Source organism: Cervus canadensis, chromosome 28, assembly GCF_019320065.1.
Source record: "Cervus canadensis isolate Bull #8, Minnesota chromosome 28, ASM1932006v1, whole genome shotgun sequence".
Classification (NCBI taxonomy): domain Eukaryota; kingdom Metazoa; phylum Chordata; class Mammalia; order Artiodactyla; family Cervidae; genus Cervus; species Cervus canadensis.
The window spans coordinates 234,224-255,002 of NC_057413.1; the positions used below are offsets into that span (position 1 = coordinate 234,224).

Genomic DNA, 20,779 nt, shown 5'->3' on the forward strand with positions numbered 1-20,779 from the left:
GACACCTGCGTGAAAAGCTCTGCTACAGCCCTGCCAGAGAGCTGACTCGGGACAGCCACTTCACACGCGTATTAGTACATGAGACACACTCAACTCTACCTATTTTAGGAAACTTGTCTTCATTAAAAGTTGGTGGGGACACGTTTTGACCCTCAACCACCAGCCGATCCCTTAAGCACATGAGCAGGACAGAGGCAGGGGTGTCTGGAACCACCTCAGAGTAGAAGACAATCTCTTCAGTTCACCTTCAAGAAAACCAACTGCAGGACGGGGCTGGACTGCCTTGGGTACCACACCCACGGCAGTGACACTTGTCTTCCATGATGGGGTCATTTCTGGAATGCGCGTTCACAGACACCAAGGTCTTGCAAACCCAGACTGCTTCCAGGACTCTCCTCGCGCAGAAGGCCAGGCCGATGTGCAGCCCTGGCTGTGCCAAGCCCACGGGGCTCTGTGCGCCTCACTTCTCGGCAGCCAGGCCGATGTGCAGCCCTGGCTGTGCCAAGCCCACGGGGCTCTGTGCGCCTCACTTCTCGGCACCTCTTTTTCCCTCCATGTCCTGCTCTACCTCTTGGCTTCCTCCACACCACCGCGTCCAGCCATCTCCTCTACTGAATTCTCTCCTGCAGCCCAAGCAGGTCTTCTCCAGGAGCCGCTTCCTCCGTGAGCCCGGCTTTGAGTCTGGAGTTTGTGTGTGCCCACGCTCCACTCAGAGCTGGAGATGCTGAGTCTCTGCATCACTGGCACTGTCCTCGGCCACCGTGTCTCTGAGCCCGACACTCTCGTCTGGCTACCAGGGGCCCGGCAGGGTGGAGCCACCGACGAGAGGACAGGTAGCAGGTGATGCCGTCCAACAACGATCAGAAGACACGGGGAAACCGGGGTTTAAGTATTTATTCTGGGTGTTAAAATTAGACATACAAAAAAATTACATAGCAAATGAAAGTGTTGAAATAAAGATGCTTAGGGAAAAAATATCAACGAAATTACTTTGTAGTAAAGACACCTTCTTTATTGGCTGAAGGGTCTTCATCATACACTTAAAATAAGACAAATGCTCAGGACTGTGGTTTTGTCATTTGAGTCACAGACGCAGGGGATACAGGGGTGAACATGCCTAGGAGAGACTACCTTCAGTGTATTTCTTCATAAGTTTTGTTCAAGACAAAACCTTCCTTGACACCAAATGAACAAACACAAGACTGACTTACTTCAAATGATGGACACAGCACATGGCCATGGAGGACCTCAGAGCTCCTTGTACTAATACATCAACGCCAGCACTGAAAACGGGACCGTGGCATCGGGGAAAAATCTAAAATCTGACTCAGTTTTCTGAAGCAAATGGTGTGACGAAGGCAGGTCAGGGAAGCCGAGTCTGCAGGAGGACACGGCGGCCTGACCTGTTCTGGTGACACAGACACCACCACAGCAGAGACTCCGAACCACCAAGCAGCACCCTGGAGAGGCCAGAAAGGTGGTGCGGGTGGGCAGCAGGGCTCCCGGTTCTGGAGGAGGCGCTGACTGCAGCCCCTCACGTGTGCGGGGCTCAGGGGGGCAGGAGGCCCACGTTGGGTTCAGGGCGAGTCCCACAGAGGAGGCCTGACAACGTCAGCGCCATGCACATAGAAGCCAAGCAGCAGAGGTAACTCTGAACCCGAGGCCACAGGCAGCTTCCCCCGCGTAACACCGTGGGGGGCGGGCCTCATGCTCTTCTCAAAGTCCACTTGGGTTAGGGCTGGGGGCGCCAGAGCCATCGGTGTGAAAGGAAGGCGTTCACACAGCTGCACAGCTCAGGGCAGCTCCAGGTGCTCACGTAACCCACGCATCCCCTCCCAAGGTGTCCTGGAAGCTGCAGGACACTCGGGAAGACACCCAGGGCCTGAGCTGCCCTACCTTCTGTAGCCTTCACCACGCAGCACGTAGCTTTGAGACGCTCCCTAATTTTTAGAAAGGTATAAAGTCATACTGTTAAAGTCGCTCAATCACATCTGACTCTTTGCAACCCCATGCACTGTACAGTCCATGGGATTCTCCAGGCCAGAATACTGGAGTGGGTAGCCTTTCCCTTCTCCAGGCAATCTTCCCAACCCAGGGATCGAACCCAGGTCTCCCATGTTGCAGGTGGATTGTTTACCAGCTGAGTCATACAAGAATGGCAAAGCAAATACTTCCTGGGCATTTTAAATCAGGTCAGTTTGGTTGAAATAAAACATACACCAACTTCTTTCTAAGCTCCCCAATGAGGGGAAAGAAAAGAGAGAGGGCCAGCTAGGCTTCCACGCAGACACCTGTGGGCGCTCAGTGGAGCATCGGCTGGAGGCTCTACGTCTTCACGGCAGGTGGGGGGGCAGCCTGGAAGCAGGCCAGCTGCAGGTGCATGCCACTCTTGACCCGGCTCAGCAGCTCCTCCAGCAGCCTGTGGGAGAGACACAGACAGCCACGTGGCTCCTGCCCCGTGGTGCTTCTCCAGCCAGAAAAGTCACTTTTCTATGGGCTCTGAATTCCAAGACAGAAGAAACTCAAATAAAGAAGGTCCTCTATGGGAACATCTATCTGTAGACATACTTACGTTTATACATGAAACCGTCCTTCTGCCCCTTCCCCTGGATTAACTGGACCCCTCCCTAAGCAGACTGACGTTTGCGGTCTAGCACTCCAGAGCTCTGACATGCACTGTCTGTGACTCTGATAACACAGCGCAGCGTCTCACGACCCCCACGTCAGGACCAAACCCTCTTGTGCTGCCCATCTGTAGTCACCTTTGCCCTCACCCCACTCCTTGGCAATGACTGATCTATCTTCCATTCTCCTTATTTTGCATTTCTGCCTTTAACAAATATTGGAGAGGTGAACTGAAGGCATGAAGAGGCACCCACAGAGTTGGGGTAGTCCAAGCTGCAGCAGTGACTCCACCTGGCCCCTATGCTGGCCAGATACAACTGGATAACTTCAGGGCCATGAGGGGTCTGACAGCTCCCTGGGCTCAGATGACGCAATCAAGAAATGAGCTTGCTGGTACTTGGGTCAAGGGATTGCTTCCTGGTTTAACGATGCTCCCAGCAGACCTAAAACAGCCCCGTCTGGCCTTCATCACTGTATCTGTGGCTCTCAATCGCCCCAAACCACTGGTCTTCTGAGGAGATGAGTGAGCACTACTTGCATGGGTTGACGGTAAGTGAGGCTTTAAATCTTTCACTTAATTATATTAAAGGACAGAACAGCATTTGAACATAGGTCAGTGAGGAGGCGGGACTGGAAGCCAGGGCTGCCCAGCTCCTCTTAGACAGACCAGGTCACCCTGCTCTCCCAGCCCTGTCCACGCCTCCAGGGCCCCCTCTGCCCGTGCAGGTCCGCCACACTTCCCTACGCCGTCATAGCTGACCCTGAGGGCTGCACGCGGTCGGGGCTCCCTAACTGTCCACGACCCGTCCGGCAGCTGCAGGGTGGGGGACCTCTGCTGGGCTGGGGAAGGAGCTCAGGCACGCTGACATCTGCCTGGCCTAGATTTTGTTACATGAGTAGCAAAGTTGAAGATCAGGCTGAGACTATTAATACAGTACTAGTGGAACATATGTAACTTCATTTTGTCACGTGTGCACATTTACTCTTAATGCTTCACATCACCCGGAGCACAAATGTACACTGCTGACCTACTTGAAAGACAAAGTCTCTGAGTCCTGCATTTTACTCTGCTGTCGTCTCTTTTACATTTCTCTAAGTATTGTTTTCTTACAAATTTCAGATAATAATAGTTTTCTGAGTCAAAATAAACTTTCTTATAAAAAAGTTTAAGTGACTAGTATAGTTACTTAAAACAAGGAAAGAAGTAATTTCTGAAACGTCATAAACCAGGTTCCACCTCCTCCTGCCACGTGGGAGACGGGCTAACGCCAGGCACGCCCAAGGGCCACCGAGTCCCACCTCCCTCCAGGCTCCACCTGAAGACGTGTCCAGGTGACAACACGTCACCCGAGAACAGCACGAGACTTACTTTCTATCTGCTCCGCTTGAGAGCTGAGGCAGGGCTTCCAGGGCCTGCTTGAAACTGGATCTGTAAGAGACAGCATCCCAGGCAGAGACACGCCGGCCCCACCGGGAACAGGGACGTTAGAGAAAAGCATGTCTTATGTTCAGAGGAACTCACAGGCCGGTGAAGCAAGTAGAGCAGGAGGGAAAGTGAAAATGAAAGCAAGGGTTTGCAGAAGCAGGGCCAGAAGAACTAAAGCAGGAAATAAAACATGACTTGAAAAGCAAAGGAGAAACTGAATTTTACCCAAGGTGCTTCTAATAGTAGATGAGAGCTTGGTGTGGAGTTGTTAAATTAAAAAAGGTTTTTACTTTCAAAACAAAACTGAACTATACAGATAAAGCAGTTGCTAAGAAAGGAAGAGAGCTAGGTAGGAACAGGGGTGATCTTGTGCAAAATGAGACAAAGGGGCACTTTTGGAATTGACACATTCCAGGCCTGATATACAGCCAACTTCTTATAATAATTGAACATGTCTTAAGAGCACTTAGCTATTATATCTAAAATTTGTATAATAATGGAGAGGTATATGTATATACACGCATAACTCGATATCATTTCATTTCAAATATGGAAAAGGGAGAGAATTTAACAAATGATTTGGTATGTCTAACTTTCTAAAGTAGGAGGTGCCAGCAGAGTAACTAAATCAAGTAGTAACGCGGAGCAGACGGCGGCGGGAGCCGTCAGAAAGGCTCCTGGTGAATATCCTCATGCGTTAGGAAGAAAAGGAAGTCTTCCCAGCCACATGGTGGCAGTCAGGTTGAGGGCCTGAGCTCGCCATCCAGAGCTGGAAACAAACGGCAAGTGCATCGTGGGACACGTTTAAACAGCTTCCTCGTGGACCCGGCACTTCCCAGGCGGCACTGCCAATGAGGTAAACAGTCTTGTGTAGGCAGAGCTGTTTCAGTTCGCCTAATGATGTTTCAATGATAGGAAATCCTGACTTTCATTCAAAACAGCTAGAAATTATCATCAAATTTCCACTACAAAATTTTGCAGAGAAACCACAAGGCTTCCTCTTATGCTGACATTCATTAAGAGTCTGCGATGAGTAAACTGACTCGATTCTTATTTTCTCCTTTTCAAAGGAAGTACAGGATGCTCTGTGACAGCGCTCACAGACCGAGGCTCATCTCCACCATGAGGAAGCGCCTATGCACCCTTGGCTTGGTGTCGCTCAGTGCTTTTGAACAAGACAGCTGGTCAGATGCAAACATGACGTCACCGAGTCACGAGCGTGCGTGCGGGACCACCACCCATACCGAGAGCCTCGTGGGGGCTCTCGGGACGCAGCACGGAGCTCCTCACCTGCTCTCCGGTGTCAGGTGGGCCGCCACAGTGTCCCGCAGGGTGCAGATTTCAAGCCTGGCCTGGAGGTGAGAAAGGGACAGGTGACCACGGGGAACCATGCCGACTGTCCAGCAGAAAGCAGCAAGGGTGAGCTCCAACCTGCTCCCCGCAGAGCAGACCGCCACGGCCACGGCAGCAGCTCCTTAGCGCAGACCTTCTAAATCAGCCCAGGGAGACCAGCCGTGGAAACGCTCCCTGTTACTCAACAAGGGTGTGAGCTGTCAAGTCTGACTCCATAGAGGCAGGGGTCTTGCTCTGAAAGGTACAGACTGTGCCAGGGCCGTCCAGCCCCAGGCCTCACCATTCAACAGCACCTCCCCTGGTCTCCTCGGGGCGGAAGCGAGGTCTCACTGCCCCGAGGCTGACGGGGACGGAAGCACACAGGCTGCCTCACGGTCCCCATGCTGCCCTCCAGCACCGTGGCTCCCCCTGGCGCTAAGTGCTGCAGGCTCCGTGCTGCGCTGTTAAAACTACAGCTGACTTTTCTCTTTTGTTTTTTCTTTTCTTTTTAAAAACAAAATATGACAAGTTGGTCCCAGACAAACAACATTGAAAAGGAATAGCACAGTCAGAGAAACTCAGACCTTCAGACTTCAAAATGTCCTGCAGAGCTACAATAATTCCAACAGTGTGGCGCTGGCACATGGCCTGACACGTGGAACAGGACAGGACTGAGTGGCAGAAACAAACCTTTACATTTACAATCAAACCACTTCCAACAAGGCGCCAGGGCCATCTGGTGGGGGAGATGGTCTCTCTAATACATGGTGCTGGGACAGCAGGGCAACTGGATGTCCACACTCCAAGGACTGCAAGTGAGCCTCTTCCTTAAAACAAAAACTGACTCCAAGGAGAGCACAGACCGCGTACGTGATAAAACTGCACAATGCCTGGAGGAAAACCAGAGTGGGCCTTTGTGACGTCAGGCTAGGCCTGCCTTCTTAGGAATGACAACAGAAGTACAAGTGACAAAAGAAAAAAGAGAAAACTTGGAATTCCTCAGAATTAAAACATCCTGTGCTACAAAGGACATCATCACAGGTGTGATGATCACACAGAACAAGACACCCTTGGCAGACATGGGCATGGCCACGACCAGCCAGTCACACACTGCCGATGAGGATGTGGGAAATCTGGGTTCTTCATACACAGCGGTAGGAAAGCAGCTGCACCTCCTCTGAAAGCAGTCTGGAGTTCATCCAGTGATTCCAGGAGCCACCATAACCCAGCGATTCTAGTCCCTGCTATATGCGCAAGAGAATGAGAACATGTGGCCACAGAGAATCTGCACACAAGTGTTCACAGAACCATTCTTCCTATCAGCCAAAAAGTGCAAACCCTAGTGTCCATCAAACGATGGGCAGACAGACACGAGGCAGCAAGCCTACACAGTGGAATGCTAGCCACAAAAAGGCGCGATGCAGGCTACAGCACCGAAGGGCCTGGAGCTGCCCGGGAGGCTGTCTAAGACACACACAGGCAAGGATGAGTGCCAGGCTGGGTTTAGATTCGCCCACAGAGAGGAAGGCTGACTTACATAAGATACATGTGCAGTCTAGAAAGCAGATGTTTGGGCCCATTTTTCAGGGGGTCAGAAGCCTGAAACAGCTCATGATGAGAAAGTGTTCATGTGACTATCTGTCTTTACTGTTTATGTTCTATATATATAAAAACGGACCTACAAAGAGAATATCAAGAGAAAAAATAAGGTAGAACTTTCAGCTCACTATTTTAGGAGATGGATTAAATCACTATAAAATTAATCTTTGCTAGAAACTTTATTCAGACAAAGTGACAAGGTGTTTTAATTAACCTATGAATTATACCTATTATAAGAGCTGTGATGATTCACACAAAACACATGGGCTGTTGGCCAGCAAACGCTCCTCCTGGCCGGCTCTTGGGAAGGTCTGAGGCTGGTGGCCACTCAGCTCTTCATGCTAGGCCCTCTCTGTTACCTGCTAAGGTGGAGGTCACACACGGGCAGCTGCAAGGGCAGTGGGCAGAGGTTTTCAGAACAGAACTGACTGTCTCCAGGGAGCACAGGGCATGGGAGACCAGGCAGGTATGGAGGCTGGGCCTCCAGCTGATTCAGACATCTCTTCTGGCCCCTTCCTGTCAGCCATGAGAGAAACTCAGCCATCAGCTAAATGGGCTGCAGAGAAGGTGTGGGGAGGGGGGATTTTGTTCTAATTCCAAGACCCCTTGGGCTTCCCTGGTGGCTCTGCTGCTAAAGAATCTGCCTGCAATGTGGGAGACCTGGCTTCGATCCCTGGGTTGGGAAGATCTGCTGGAGAAGGGAACGGCCACCCACTCCAGTATTCTGGTCTGGAGAATTCCATGGACTGTACAGTCCACGGGGTCGCAAAGAGTCAGAGACGACTGAGCAATTTTCACTTTCACTTTCAAGACCCCTTAGGCCCAAAGCAGATACTGCAACTTCCCTTTAGTTCATCTTCACACACACAAGGTTCCTGTTATGAGTCTTCAGGTTTTTCTTTTTACTGATACATTTTCTTATTTTTATTATTACTCAGGTTTAAGTTGTTATCTGTAGGGGGTTGGCCTGAAAGTAGGGCCTCAGCCAGTACTAGAAGCAACACTTCCAGGACTTTTAGAAAAACTCTCACGAGGCCCTTGCCATGAGGCCCATGGGTGGGGCTCAGGCCCCCACAAGTCTGCAGTCCTGGCTCCTACAATCTGGCCACGTGTAAACTCGGACCCATCTGACTTGGATATCCAAGTTACATTTGTTACTGTAATTATGCAATTCCATGAAATACAACATACACCAATGGAGTATGAGTAGAAAGAAATAGCTGCCATTTCTATGCAAATCGCACTGACTGCTCTGGAAAGACTATTTACAAGTAAGTTGCTAAAAATTCCCTGTTAAATTAGATGTAGTGAAGACATCTGTAAAACAAACAAGAAGAACATGACAGAGCGGCAGGACTCTGCATTCAGACAGGCGCATAAGCACCGCCACACTCTGAAGGGAGAGCAGCTCTGGGGCCACTGACGTCCTGGATGTGGTCCCAGGGGACGGTGCACCCCGCAACTGGCAGAGCCACCGGGAAATAACACAAAGCCTGTGTGGACCTCCTGGGGCTACAACCGACATATGTCTCCGTGGTTTAAAAACTGTGTCCAGATGCACAGGACTGGCGTGGTACCTGTAAAGCTCCATTTTTGCTGAAGGATGAGACGCACTGCATGAGCCGACTCAGCTCCTCAGAGACCGCCTCCACCACCCTGGACAGCACCCGGGGCACCAGGTCCTTGGAGACAGTGAACACCTGACGGAAGGTTGAAAATACGAAGAAATGGTGTGTTAGGGGGACTTTCCTTGACCTGAATGTGTTAGACACAAAGGGATGCGCGAAGCAAAACCGCCCCCAGGCCTCCTGAGCCAGGAATGGGAGGGAGACGCGGCCGACTCTCCCGAATGGGAGGGAGACGCGGCCGACTCTCCCGCCGGGTTCCCCGACCCACGATAAAAGGTAACCTCCAAAAACAGATCGGCAGAGAGAACTCTGAAAGGTGCTGCTGCTGATGGTGACAAGGTGAAACAGTTTTAAGGATTTTTTCCTCCTCTTACCCTTTTCACAAGAAGAAATGTGATTTCTAAAGAGGAAATTGTAGACACAAAAACATACTGGGTCAGACTCTCCTTGGATCAAAACAACTGCTACTTCATACTGGGTACATAACTCTGTATTGCACAAGACTTTCCAATTTTACTATTTGCTGAATTAAAAGTATATTTCCTTTCATTTGACAAAAACACCATTTTCAAGTTTTGAATTTTGATAGTTTCAAACTAAGAATTACTATATTTGGTGAAACATTACTATCCTGACATATATTAAACTAAATCATATTTTCTTTTTAGCTTTTCCATTTTTCAGATTTAATCACTAGTCTTAAACCTTCAGATCAACCCAAACATAACCTTAGCATTGAAGAAAATTCTGGGCAAGGTAAGACTGTTTGGGAACAGTAAACAGTAAATGTTACGTACAGAATTCTACTTTCAGCCCCTGGGATGTGTGGAAAAGGGACCGGAAAAGCCTCTTTTGTTTGTTTGTTTGTAAACAATGACAGTGGGTGCCTCAGTAGGAGTCACCACCATCACTCAAAGGCCCACGCACCCTGCAGCGCCCTTGGCACCGCCTGCGACGGGCTGTCTCCACCGCCTGAGGATCTAATGCCGCACTGACTTTTCCAGAAGCTAACCTAACAGAAGAGCGTTTTTATAAAGATCTCTGATGTATAAAAAGCATCAAAGTTTAAAGTATGCCACTCATCATAAAAAGGTGTATGTGGTAAATTCCCGCCTGAGCTAAACCATGTAAAACTTTATCTCACGGAAAATGAGTGTACCATGCCACACAAGGACCTGAGAAGGATGGACACCACGGCCCGCTCTCTGCAGAGGCTGCTGGACGTGGCTGCCTCGGCAAGCAGGCAACTGTGTCCTTCGCTCACGCTCTGGTTCAGCCTCCATGACCATGTGTCTCCAGGTCACCGAGGTGACCCAGACAGCACGTGTGGGTACAGAGGGTGATGCAGACCTCACCCCCTGATGCACCTGCACAGAGGAAGACACTCAGAAGGAGGTTTTTTGGCAGTGGTCACTGCAACAGCAGTCTTCTACTGAGAACCTCTCTGCTGGGCGCACCTCATCTACTGGACGATGGCCCACGGGCTGCAGCTGAGCCAGAAGTCCACAACTGTGAACTGCAAAGGCAGCCACAGTGGGGACAATGGTGGATGGGACACTAGCGGAAAGCTCCCTGGGGAGCGGGCCATGCGTGACCGGCAGCACCGGTGTCCGGGAACCCTCATCAGTCACAGAGGGGAGGCCACCGCCTGCGCCCTGCCACAGGCTGAGCCTGTCCCTCCAGCACGCCCCACGGCTGCCAGAGTAAGATGCCAACGCTCACTGGTACCTGGTGTAAACCAGGGCAACGGGTACCCAAGGTGGAGAAAACATCCTTTCACTCTCTAACCTCTTTACCTTCCAAATATCCATTAGTTTTAATTATGAGAAAAAAACATACCAAATTTCAGAAAAAATACTCTCATAGTTAAAACACGCACATATGGGCATTGAAACCAGATACTGTGTTTTATTCAGTAAAACTCAGTAAAACACTCAAATCTGTGTTTTAGTCAGACTAAAAATACATTCTGAAGGAAGAAGACCCCCTTAAGAACCACTGAATTTGCCCCTGCTTTCTTGCCCAGTTACCCACACCCCTTAGGAATAGTTAGCGACAGCTTACCTCTGCATGCACGGCGATTATATTCACCAATGCTTCTTTCAAGTAGTTTCTGACACCTGCAATCAGACGGGGGAGGGAAAGGCATTCAGTGGAGACGCGAGTGCCTCGCACCTTCCATGAGGCAGATGGACAGCACAGGCCCAAAGCTCCTGGGGGCAAATGGCCAGAGGGCTACGCTCATACAAGTCTTTAAAAGGGCGGAACTGCAAGTTTTCTTTCATAGTTCTTCCATTTCTCTCATTGTTCTGTCCTCTGTAATCAGTCTGCTTCAAAAGTGAAATTTAAAACTGCCCGTCGATGTCTTCATACACGTTCTTCATATGTATGTATGTAAACACACACACACCAGACCAAGACCAAAGGAGAATATTTACCAGAGTTTATGAAACACCTGCTACACACCTGCTGCAGCATCGGCTTCCAAATTTAAAGTCAAATTATGCAGAATAACTATTTTGATCTTAGAAATGTAAGTTCTGGGAGAAACTTCTGAAAAAGATACATTCCACCTGATTCTGTAAGCAAGTTAGAGACTGGACAAACCCAGGACTTGAGGCTGGCAGGGCTGCCCTCCAGTGCGGGCACACGCTGGGGAGGGGTGGTCAGCAGGTGAGAGCATGGGTCCAGCCCCATCTCCTCCCCACAAGCCAGGACCTGCGGCAGGAGGGCTGGGAGACCACCCCAGCCCCCACCCACAAGTGTGAGGTTCACACCCTTTGTGGGGTTGCAGTGAGGAGGCCCTGGTGCTCACAGGGCTCCTAAGAGCCCCAGTGCTATTTTGTAAGAAAAAGTATAAAAACAAAATACTGCTCTAGTAACTCCAAAACAATTACTTTCACTTGGAGGAGAACAGTATTTCAGGATGCCTTCCACAGTTAACAGCATGAACTGAGAATTTCTTCTGTATGAAACAGAAAATTGTGTTGCAAAGTCACTTTCCCCACAATCTGCCCAAGCTGCTGATGAGTTAGGAGGGCTGAACCACAACCCTCGTGAGGGCCCGGCATGTGTGGATTCTAAACACACAGCTGCGTCAGAGGCCGTTGTGTTCCGGGCCGTGTGTGGATGCTCACAAATTTTGAGGAGCCAATCTCATAAATATTTCTTTGGTTCTATTTTGCTGATGGAATAACTGAGAAAACAGATTGAAACATAATTAAATACAAGTATGTTGATTCTTCCTGAGAACAAGGACAGCTGCAGGGTGGTAACAAGTCCTATTTAGGAGGAAACAGCCATACCAGTGAAGGTGAAAGGTGAAATGTGTGACTAGTGCGATGACCAGCAGAGCTGGCTCCCCGAGAGGATGCCCCCTAGGCCAGGCAGGGGCTTGTGGGCCTCAGCGCTGTGCTCTGGTCAACCCGACCACTGGGCTTAAGACTCGAGTCTTTAAATTGAACCGTGTGGAGGGCTGGCTTCTGCACACCCAGAGGTAAAAGCAGTCCCTGGGCCCGCCACAGTGACCACACACACACATGCATGTGCAAACACACACAGAGTCCTCGGGAGGCTATGAGCCCGCCGGAACTCTCTGCTCACACTCTGCACGGGTTTGGGAAGGATGGTGCATGTCGCCTGCCCCGTGGAAGGGGCGCCTGGCTCCCAGGTGACATCGGGGAGATGGGCTGAGTGAACGAGAACCGCAGCCAGCCCTGACCTCAGGCCTCCCCGGAGCTCCTGGACGGCCCTGACTGGTGAGCTGCAGCAGAGGTGCTGCCTGCTCCACACGGGGCATCTCTCAGAGGACAGCGAGGCAGGGAGCTCTCCCCGGTGCGGCCGGGCCGGCACGCAGGCTCCACCAGGCCTCCCGGCCAAGTTGGCTGACGCCGTCTCCCTGCTGGACTGTCAGCTCCGTGGGCATGGGGCTTGCCCCCTTCACTGCACCTCTGGGGCCTCACACCCACCACACAGGCTGGGCGGCAGCTCAAGAATGTTTACGCATAAGAAACAAGAGGGCAAAGGCAGCATGTGCTTACTCACGATGATGCTCCCAGGGTTGAGTCCTCTTAGGCTAAAAAGTGAACGCGTGAGTGAACAAACGTGAGAGAAAAAGCACAGGCAGGATTCTGCAGTATCCACAAAGAGGGTCAACGCTGGGTGTCTGTGTGAAGGGGATGTCTGCTAAAGCAAGTCTCTCCCCTTTCACAGGATTTAAGAAAACAAAGGCAGCCTTCTGAAGTTAAGTTTTCAGGATCCATTTGGAAAATATAACTTGAATAAACAAAGTACAGCAGAATACAATACTGCTGAGGCTAAATACATCTGTTTTTCAGCCTGATTTTTCCGGCTGTATCCCTGAGCAAACGGCCTGCTCCAAAGAACAGAACATCAACACGGCCTGAACGCTCACTATGCCAGGTACCTAGAAGACGCCCGCCTCCTAGAACCGTGAACACTCGGGATGGGTGCTGGCTCTCGGGTCGGCCCAGCAGAGCGGGTCATGAATGCCAACCTCGCGGGCCTCGAGCAGGCAGGCACGCACACAGGAAGGCAGAGCAAGCACCGCTCTGTTGTGATGCGGCAGTCGGTGTTGTTTGTAAGAAGGTTCCTCTTAGATGAACGCCCACGACTTTCCATGTTCTTCAGACACAGAATGAGAAGAGCTTCTGAGTATTTACAATCTTGCCTCCTCAACTCCGAACGTGGAATCAGAGTGTGTCATGGTATTTGACGAGAGAAGTGTCCCCACCCACACAGCACCAGTCCAGACTGTCGCCGAGCAGCGTGCCCAGTGGTGCAGCGGGAATTCCCCACGGAGTGGCAGAGCCCAGCTCTTCTGGGCAAGAGTCCCCGGGCCCCCCGCAGGATGGGCTTCTCACACGGGGGCCTGGACCTCAGAGCATCTTTGCCAACAATGAAGGTCTTGTTTTTCATACATTAAAGTGGAAAAGAAGTCTCTCTTCTAGCTGTATTTATTGGTTTCCTGTTTTAATCAAATAGGGAGGACACCATTTTGGAATAACTAGCAGAATTTTTATTGAATGCCTATTACTGTTACCTGCCAGACTCTGTTCCACGTGCTGGGGACAGGGGAGTGGCCTCAAGAACAAACTCACAAAAAACAAAGCCCCCTCCTCACAGGGCTACATGCCCCTCGTGTTTCCCCACAGGAGAGAGCCTTACCGGGTCTCGGAAGCAGCCCTCAGAAAGCAGGCTCCAGGGACAGAACCGTTCGCAGCAGTAAAACGGCGCTTCTGCTTGACAAGACCCCTCAGCGCTGTCTGTGGAGAAACGGGCCCTACCAGCGGAAAAGCAAGCAGAGCCGTTCTGTGCCTCCCTCAGGAACGACACCCAGCGACAGCCTGAAACACAGGTGCACCGGGGCACACACTGACTGAAGCTTCGGGTTTTCTCCTTGAAATACGGGACACTGTTTTTTCCAATTAAAAAGTGTTATTCAGGCAGACTCGAGTTTTCCTATGATAATTTGAACAAATGGGAAACTGTCTATTCAGTTCAAGAGTGCTATATAGGCAGACTTGAGTCTTCCTATAATAATTTGGACAAGTGGTTAGGCAGTCCTCTCTAGAGAGTATCCACATTAAAGACCAGAATAGTGAAAACTTTGGATTGATCAAGACTATATTCTTGTTTTGAAAATATTAAATGCACACTGAAAAGAAGACACAGAATTGTAAGTTTTCCTAATAACAAATAAAAGTCCAGTAAGCTTCCCCTTTATCTTTCTCCCTAGCATGGTGTGTCTTCTACGAATATAATTTTTTTTCCTAAAAAGTAAGCTGACAGTGCTCATTCCTGAGTCTTGCGTCTTTCCCTGATGTCCATGCACTCTTCAGTGCTGGTGTGCACACACTGACCTTATCATCACTGGCTGCTGAGGGTTTTTTAGCATGGATGTGCCGTAATTTACTCATCTTATTTATTCTAAGTTGTTTCATTACTTCTACTCACTCATAACTTACCCTACTACTCAGCAGTCACGCTACCTTTCAGTATACAACATCATAAACAACACCACGAGGCTACCGGTCCTTACACTCTCATAGAATAATTTACTCAGATACCTTCCAGAAGTGAAATTGCTGAGTCAAAGATTTTGATCCATTCTGCCAACTTGAAATTGAAAAGGCCACTCAAAATTAAACCCCCACTTCCTCATGCTATTTTACTTTCTACTTGGATTCTCTACTTACTATAATTAATAAAAACCATAATATACGCTTCTCAACTATGATGATGACAAAACTTTCCATCAAAACACTATAAGAAAAATTCAAGCAAAATGCAAAGGTCAAAGGAAATTTACTTTGTTATACAAGACTTAGACCGACAGAATAAACTGTCTGAGCGAGAGGTGGACAGAGACACTGCAAGTACAGAAGACACTGGTCCCCCCTCCCCAACACCCAGCTTTCCTCCAAGGCACTTCCTGCTAAATCCTCCACACACGGCTGGTCTCAGGCACCCTGCCTCTTGTTGTTCTGAAACACTGCACTCAGTAATAAAAGTCTGACTCTGGAAACTCTGGAGAGACTGCCTACTTTATAAACCACATTTCCTGTTTTTAACCCTTGTGCCCTAAATCAGTTACCAGTCCTAGTCTACAGATAAAAATAGATTGAAAAATACTATAAATATCCCACAATGTACTTTTTTTTTGGTCAAACTGAAACACTACATGAAAGAACTTTGGGGTATTTCTTTTCAAGTAAATCATCTATTCAATTACAGTGTGAAGACACATTATTGAAATTACGGCCTATTAAAGGCAACCAGAAACGGGATCAACACTGTCAGTTAGAAAGGCTTAAAACTTCTGCAGCAAAACCACTTGTGCTGGAGCAGAGAACAGCTTCAGGTCCAGGTCTTTATGTTTAATTCACTCTTTCTTGACATATCTGGGATTTGTAAATGAATGCTTGGGGTCAAAAGAACCCATTTCATATGTAGTATATGAATGAATAAATAGGTCTCTACAGTTTTCTATTTTCTTTCTCAGAATCCTTTTTTTTTGGGGCTTTAATTAATATATCTCAGATCATGAACTCCTTATTGCCAAATTCAGACTTAAATTGAAGTAGGGAAAACCACTAGACCATTCAGGTATGACCTAAATCAAATCCCTAACGATCATACAGTGGAAGTGAGAAATAGATTTAAGGGACTAGATCTGATAGAGTGCCTGATGAACTATGGACGGAGGTTCGTGACGTTGTACAGGAGACAGGGAGCAAGACCATCCGCAAGAAAAAGAAATGCAAAAAAGCAAAATGGCTGTCTGACGAGGCCTTACAAATAGCTGTGAAAAGAAGAGAAGCCAAAAGCAAAGGAGAAATGGAAAGATATACCCATTTGAATGCAGAGTTCCAAAGAATAGCAAGGAGAGATAAGAAAGCCTTCCTCAGTGATCAATGCAAAGAAATAGAGGAAAGCAATAGAATGGGAAAGACTAAAGATCTCTTCAAGAAAATCTGAGATACCAAGGGAACATTTCAGGCAAAGATGGGCTCAATATAGGACAGAAATGGTATGGGCCTAACAGATGAGCAGAAGACATTAAGAAGAGGTGGTAGGAATACACAGAAGAACTGTACAAAAAAGATCTTCACAACCCAGATAACCACGATGGTGTGATCACTCACCTAGAGCCAGACACCCTGGAATGTGAAGTCAAGTGGGCCTTAGGAAGCATCACTACGAACAAAGCTAGTGGAGGTGATGGAATTCCAGTTGAGCTATTTTAAATCCTGAAAGATGATGCTGTGAAAGTGCTGCACTCAATATGCCAGCAAATTTGGAAAACTCAGCAGTGGCCATAGGACTGGAAAAGGTCAGTTTTCATTCCAATCCCTAAGAAAGGCAATGCCAAAGAATGCTCAAACTATCACACAATTGCACTCATCTCACATGCTAGCAAAGTAATGCTCAAAATTCTCCAAGCCAGGCTTCAACAATATGTGAACTGTGCACATCCAGATGTTCAAACTGGTTTTAGAAAAGGCAGAGGAACCAGAGATCAAATTGCCAACATCTGCTGGATCATCAAAAAAACAAGAGAGTTCCAGAAAAACATCTATTTCTGCTTTATTGACTATGCCAAAGCCTTTGACTGTGTGGATCACAATAAACTCTGGAAAATTCTGAAAGAGATGGGAATACCAGACCACCTGACCTGCCTCTTGAGAAATCTGTATACAGGTCAGGAAGCAACAGTTAGAACTGGACATGGAACAAGACTGGTTCCAAATAGGAAAAGGAGTATATCAAGGCTGTATGTACGAGGCTGTAAATAAGTCACCCTTCTTATTTGACTTATGTGCAGAGTACATCATGAGAAACGCTGGGCTGGATGAAGCACAAGCTGGAATCAAGATTGCTGGGAGAAATATCAATAACCTCAGATATGCAGATGACACCACCCTTATGGCAGAAAACAAAGAAGAACTAAAGAGCCTCTTGAAGAAAGTCAAAGAGGAGAGTGAAAAAGTTGGCTTTAAGCTCAACATTCAGAAAACAAAGATCATGGGATCCAGTCCCATCACTTCATGGCAAATAGATGGGGAAACAGTGGCAGACTTTATTTTTTGGGGCTCCAAAATCATTGCAGATGGTGACTGCAGCCATGAAATTAAAAGACGCTTACTCTTTGGAAGGAAAGTTATGACCAACCTAGACAACATGTTAAAAAGCAGAGATATTACTTTGCCAACAAAGGTCCATCTAGTCAAGGCTATGGTTTTTCCAGTAGTCATGTATGGATGTGAGAGTTGGACCATAAAGAAAGCTGAATGCCAAAGAATTGATGCTTTTGAACTGTGGTGCTGGAGAAGACTCTTGAGAGTCCCTTGGACTGCAAGGAGATTCAACCAGTCAATCCTAAAGGAAATCAGTCCTGAATGTTCACTGGAAGGACTGATGTTGAAGCTGAAACTCCAATACTTTGGCCACCTGATGCGAAGAACTGACTCATTTGAAAAGACCCTGATGCTGGGAAAGATTGAAGGTGGGAGGAGAAGGGGACGACAGAGGATGAGATGATTGGATGGCATCTCTGACTCAATGGACATGAGTCTGAGTAAACTCCGGGAGTTGGTGATGGACAGGGAGGCCTGGCGTGCTGCAGTCCATGGGATTGCAAAGAGTCGGACACGACTGAACAACTGAACTGAATATATCTCCTAGTTTTTAAATATGAATAGGAAAACTCTGTCCTATGAAAACAGAAAATAAAATATCACCATCCATGAAAATAACAGTAAATTTATTTCACGGCTTACTTTTTCCATTTCTAAGAGGATTTATATTCATAAGAGTTTAGCTTTCATAAACTTCAGAGACAAACTTTACCTTTGAAGATTCTAATACAGGCAAGGGAGTCATAATCTCTCCGATTTCAAAGTCAGAATCTGGTGTGTAAAATAGTCTGTGAACTTATTCTAACCTAAAATATTATAGAACACGATACATTTAGCATGAAGTATCAGTTTCAACATTCAAAACTGATACTGAATTTTAGACTTAAAGGTATAAAAATTTAATTAATATTAATATAAATCAATTTTATTTGCTTCAATTTCTTCTTTTGGCAGGAAAAAAATGTTTTCATTAGAAGGCAACTTCAATTAGAAAAGTAAAAATGAATGAATCAGTTGGGCGAACCGAGAGCCTGTCATACAGAATGACGTAAAATAAAAAGATACTGTATATTACTGCATAAATACGGAATCTAGAAAAATGGTACTGACGAGTCTATTTGCAGGGCAGGAACAGAGAGGCAGACATGGAGAACAGACTTGTGGACAGAGCGGAGGGCGGGCAGGGTGGGACGAGTCGAGAGAGTAGCACTGACGTGTACACACAACCACGTGTAACAGCTAGCGGGGACCGCTGTGCAACCCGAGCTCAGCTCAGGGCTCCGTGACAACCTCCCTCCCCGCGCTGGATGGGAGGGAGGCGAAAGTGGGAAGGGATGCACGCGTATTTACGGCTGATACACGTTGCTGCATGGCAGAAATCAACACAACATTATAAAGCAATTACCCTTCAATTAAAAATAAAAAATATAAAGGTGACAAGAAAACAGAACTCATTCTACATATGCAAATGTGTTTGTTTCACACTGTGAGGTGTTACAGTTATATATATACTTCATAAAGGTCTGTAGAATCTTCAGATTTCACAACCTCTAGGAGCCCGGCCCCAGCCCTCAACAAGAATGACCTCAAAGGAAATCAAACTAATAAACGCTTGTGAGGGAAGCCGGACTGCAGACCACAGCTCTGGAGCCTGACGGCCTGCTTCAGGACGGCAGCCCCACTGTCTAAGCCGTGGCCGTGGCAGAGGGTGCACGTGTGTGGCCGCTGCAGGTGGCCTGGTCCTGTGCAGCTCTGCTTCCAATGCTGGAGCCGGCATGGTGAGCAGAGCACGGAGCGTCCACTCTCAGGACCAGGTTCCACCCACAGTGTAAGCAGCAAGGTTCAACTAGGCCAAGCTTCTGCTATTAAACCAAAGAAAAGGCCTTGGAATCAAAAAGAGAGGAGTTGTAATAAAATCAAAGGCAGAAAAAACATGAAAGCCAAGAGTTAACCTGGAGCTTCGTCTTCATGTATATCAGAAGGGATCTCTGGAGTCAGCACATGGAGAAGTATAATTGTGAGGAGGGGCTGCAGGCCTGGCCAGTTGCAGTGGAGACCTGGACCTTGCGGCTATCAGAGCTGAGAGACTGCAAAGCACCACCGCAAGATGTGAGCTTGGAAACAGCGCCAATGGTCATCCTTGCTAATTGTGATGTTCTGCTGTTAAGGTTTCTAAGTCTGCAAGTAGGAGTTGTCCCCTCTTTTCCAGTTAAACAGAACTCTCAGCTAGGAAAGCACATATATCCTGTTTCCTGCACACACATGTACCAGCATCTCAGTGGAGACACGGCAGCCTGCTCCCCACAGGCGCTCCTGCACCTCGTCCCTGTCGGCCCAGGACTGGGAGGTGGCCCCGCCTGCCCGCACCTCCCCGTGCAGACTGCCCGCACTCCCCAGCAGAGGAGGGAGCAGCGTGCCGCCCTTCGGGCTCTATCCAACGTCAGGGCCTGGCCTCGGGTGGGACAGGCCTCCCTGCCTGGATGAGCATGTCACGCTCACATGCCCACTCCATGCTGTGGGCACTAACTGGTCTCCAGCTTCCAGTTACTTCAGACAGAGCTGCAGTGGAGACGCTGTCTGCTGGTGCAGAGACGCTTGCTCCCCTCGGGGACATCCTGGGAGGGAGTGGGCCCCTGCCAAGCGCACCGCTGCCTCTGCCAGCCTTCTCCAGGGGAAGGCAGAGCAACCCTGCTTCCCAAACCACGTCAGCAGCAGTCTACATGCTATCTAGGTGGATATGGACCCATCAATGTGTCTAAAAGGAGCACTTGCTCTAGTTTAAAAAAAAAAAAAAAGGATTTCCACACCTATTTTCCTTAGCATAAGATAAAAAAGTCACAGCACAGCACAGAGGAAAAAAGAGAAAAGTCTAAGAATGTACACCAATTTTTCTTTTCACTAACACAACCCAACTGTGCAATACAAGAAGGTGCGTGCCTTTCATTTCCATCACGTCTGAAGTCCCTGAAAGTACCTTTGTGGTTTCATAAAGCCTACCATCATCTCTCCTTCAATACACAAACTTGCTCAGAGTGACATGCACTCCACGTACAATCTCAGGTCCTTATTACTGCAATCACAGGCTGCCACAGCATTTGCAATCAGAAGTGAAAGCAACTGCAAAGCTGAAAACTGCGTTTTCAAATGTATCATGCTTGGGAATATACTTTGGTTGTCACTCAAACATTTTGATTACTAGTATGAGATATTAACAGAGAACTGAAGTAAAATGACCCAGAAGAAAACTCATACTCAAGCACCCTCCTGCACAACATGAAGGCTCTATTCACAGTCTCTTCCATTTGCTCCTGTGGGGGACACCTGCCCTGCAGCTGTGGGTGCCCTGTCACCAACACCTGGTCCCAAACTGACTGCGGGCAAGCTGTCCCGCTGCCCCACATGAGTGGAGGAGACGGGGGGCTGCCGGAGCACCGGCTCACGGAGGAGCCGAGCCACAGGGCAGCCCAGCTTCTGTCAGCCACACGTCCTCGGCTTCAGGGAGGGAGGCC

The 20,779-nt window shown here is 48.4% G+C and overlaps 1 protein-coding gene across 3 annotated transcripts in view; it reads right to left on the minus strand.

Moving 5' to 3' along the window:
* Positions 1 to 876: 876 nt before the first annotated feature.
* EXOC2 (exocyst complex component 2) overlaps positions 877 to 20,779 on the minus strand; it is a 117,146-nt gene continuing 97,243 nt past the window's right edge. For 2 of the 3 annotated variants that reach the window (XM_043449221.1, XM_043449222.1), the window contains 5 exons: positions 10,675 to 10,730; positions 8,560 to 8,682; positions 5,342 to 5,403; positions 3,995 to 4,054; positions 877 to 2,419 (listed from right to left, as the gene is read on the minus strand). In XM_043449221.1, the coding sequence (XP_043305156.1) occupies positions 2,326 to 2,419; positions 3,995 to 4,054; positions 5,342 to 5,403; positions 8,560 to 8,682; positions 10,675 to 10,730 (395 nt within the window). In that variant the 3' untranslated portion in view covers positions 877 to 2,325. Of the gene's footprint in view, positions 2,420 to 3,994; positions 4,055 to 5,341; positions 5,404 to 8,559; positions 8,683 to 10,674; positions 10,731 to 20,779 lie in introns of those variants that run through there. The other variant, XM_043449223.1, reaches the window with a different exon arrangement.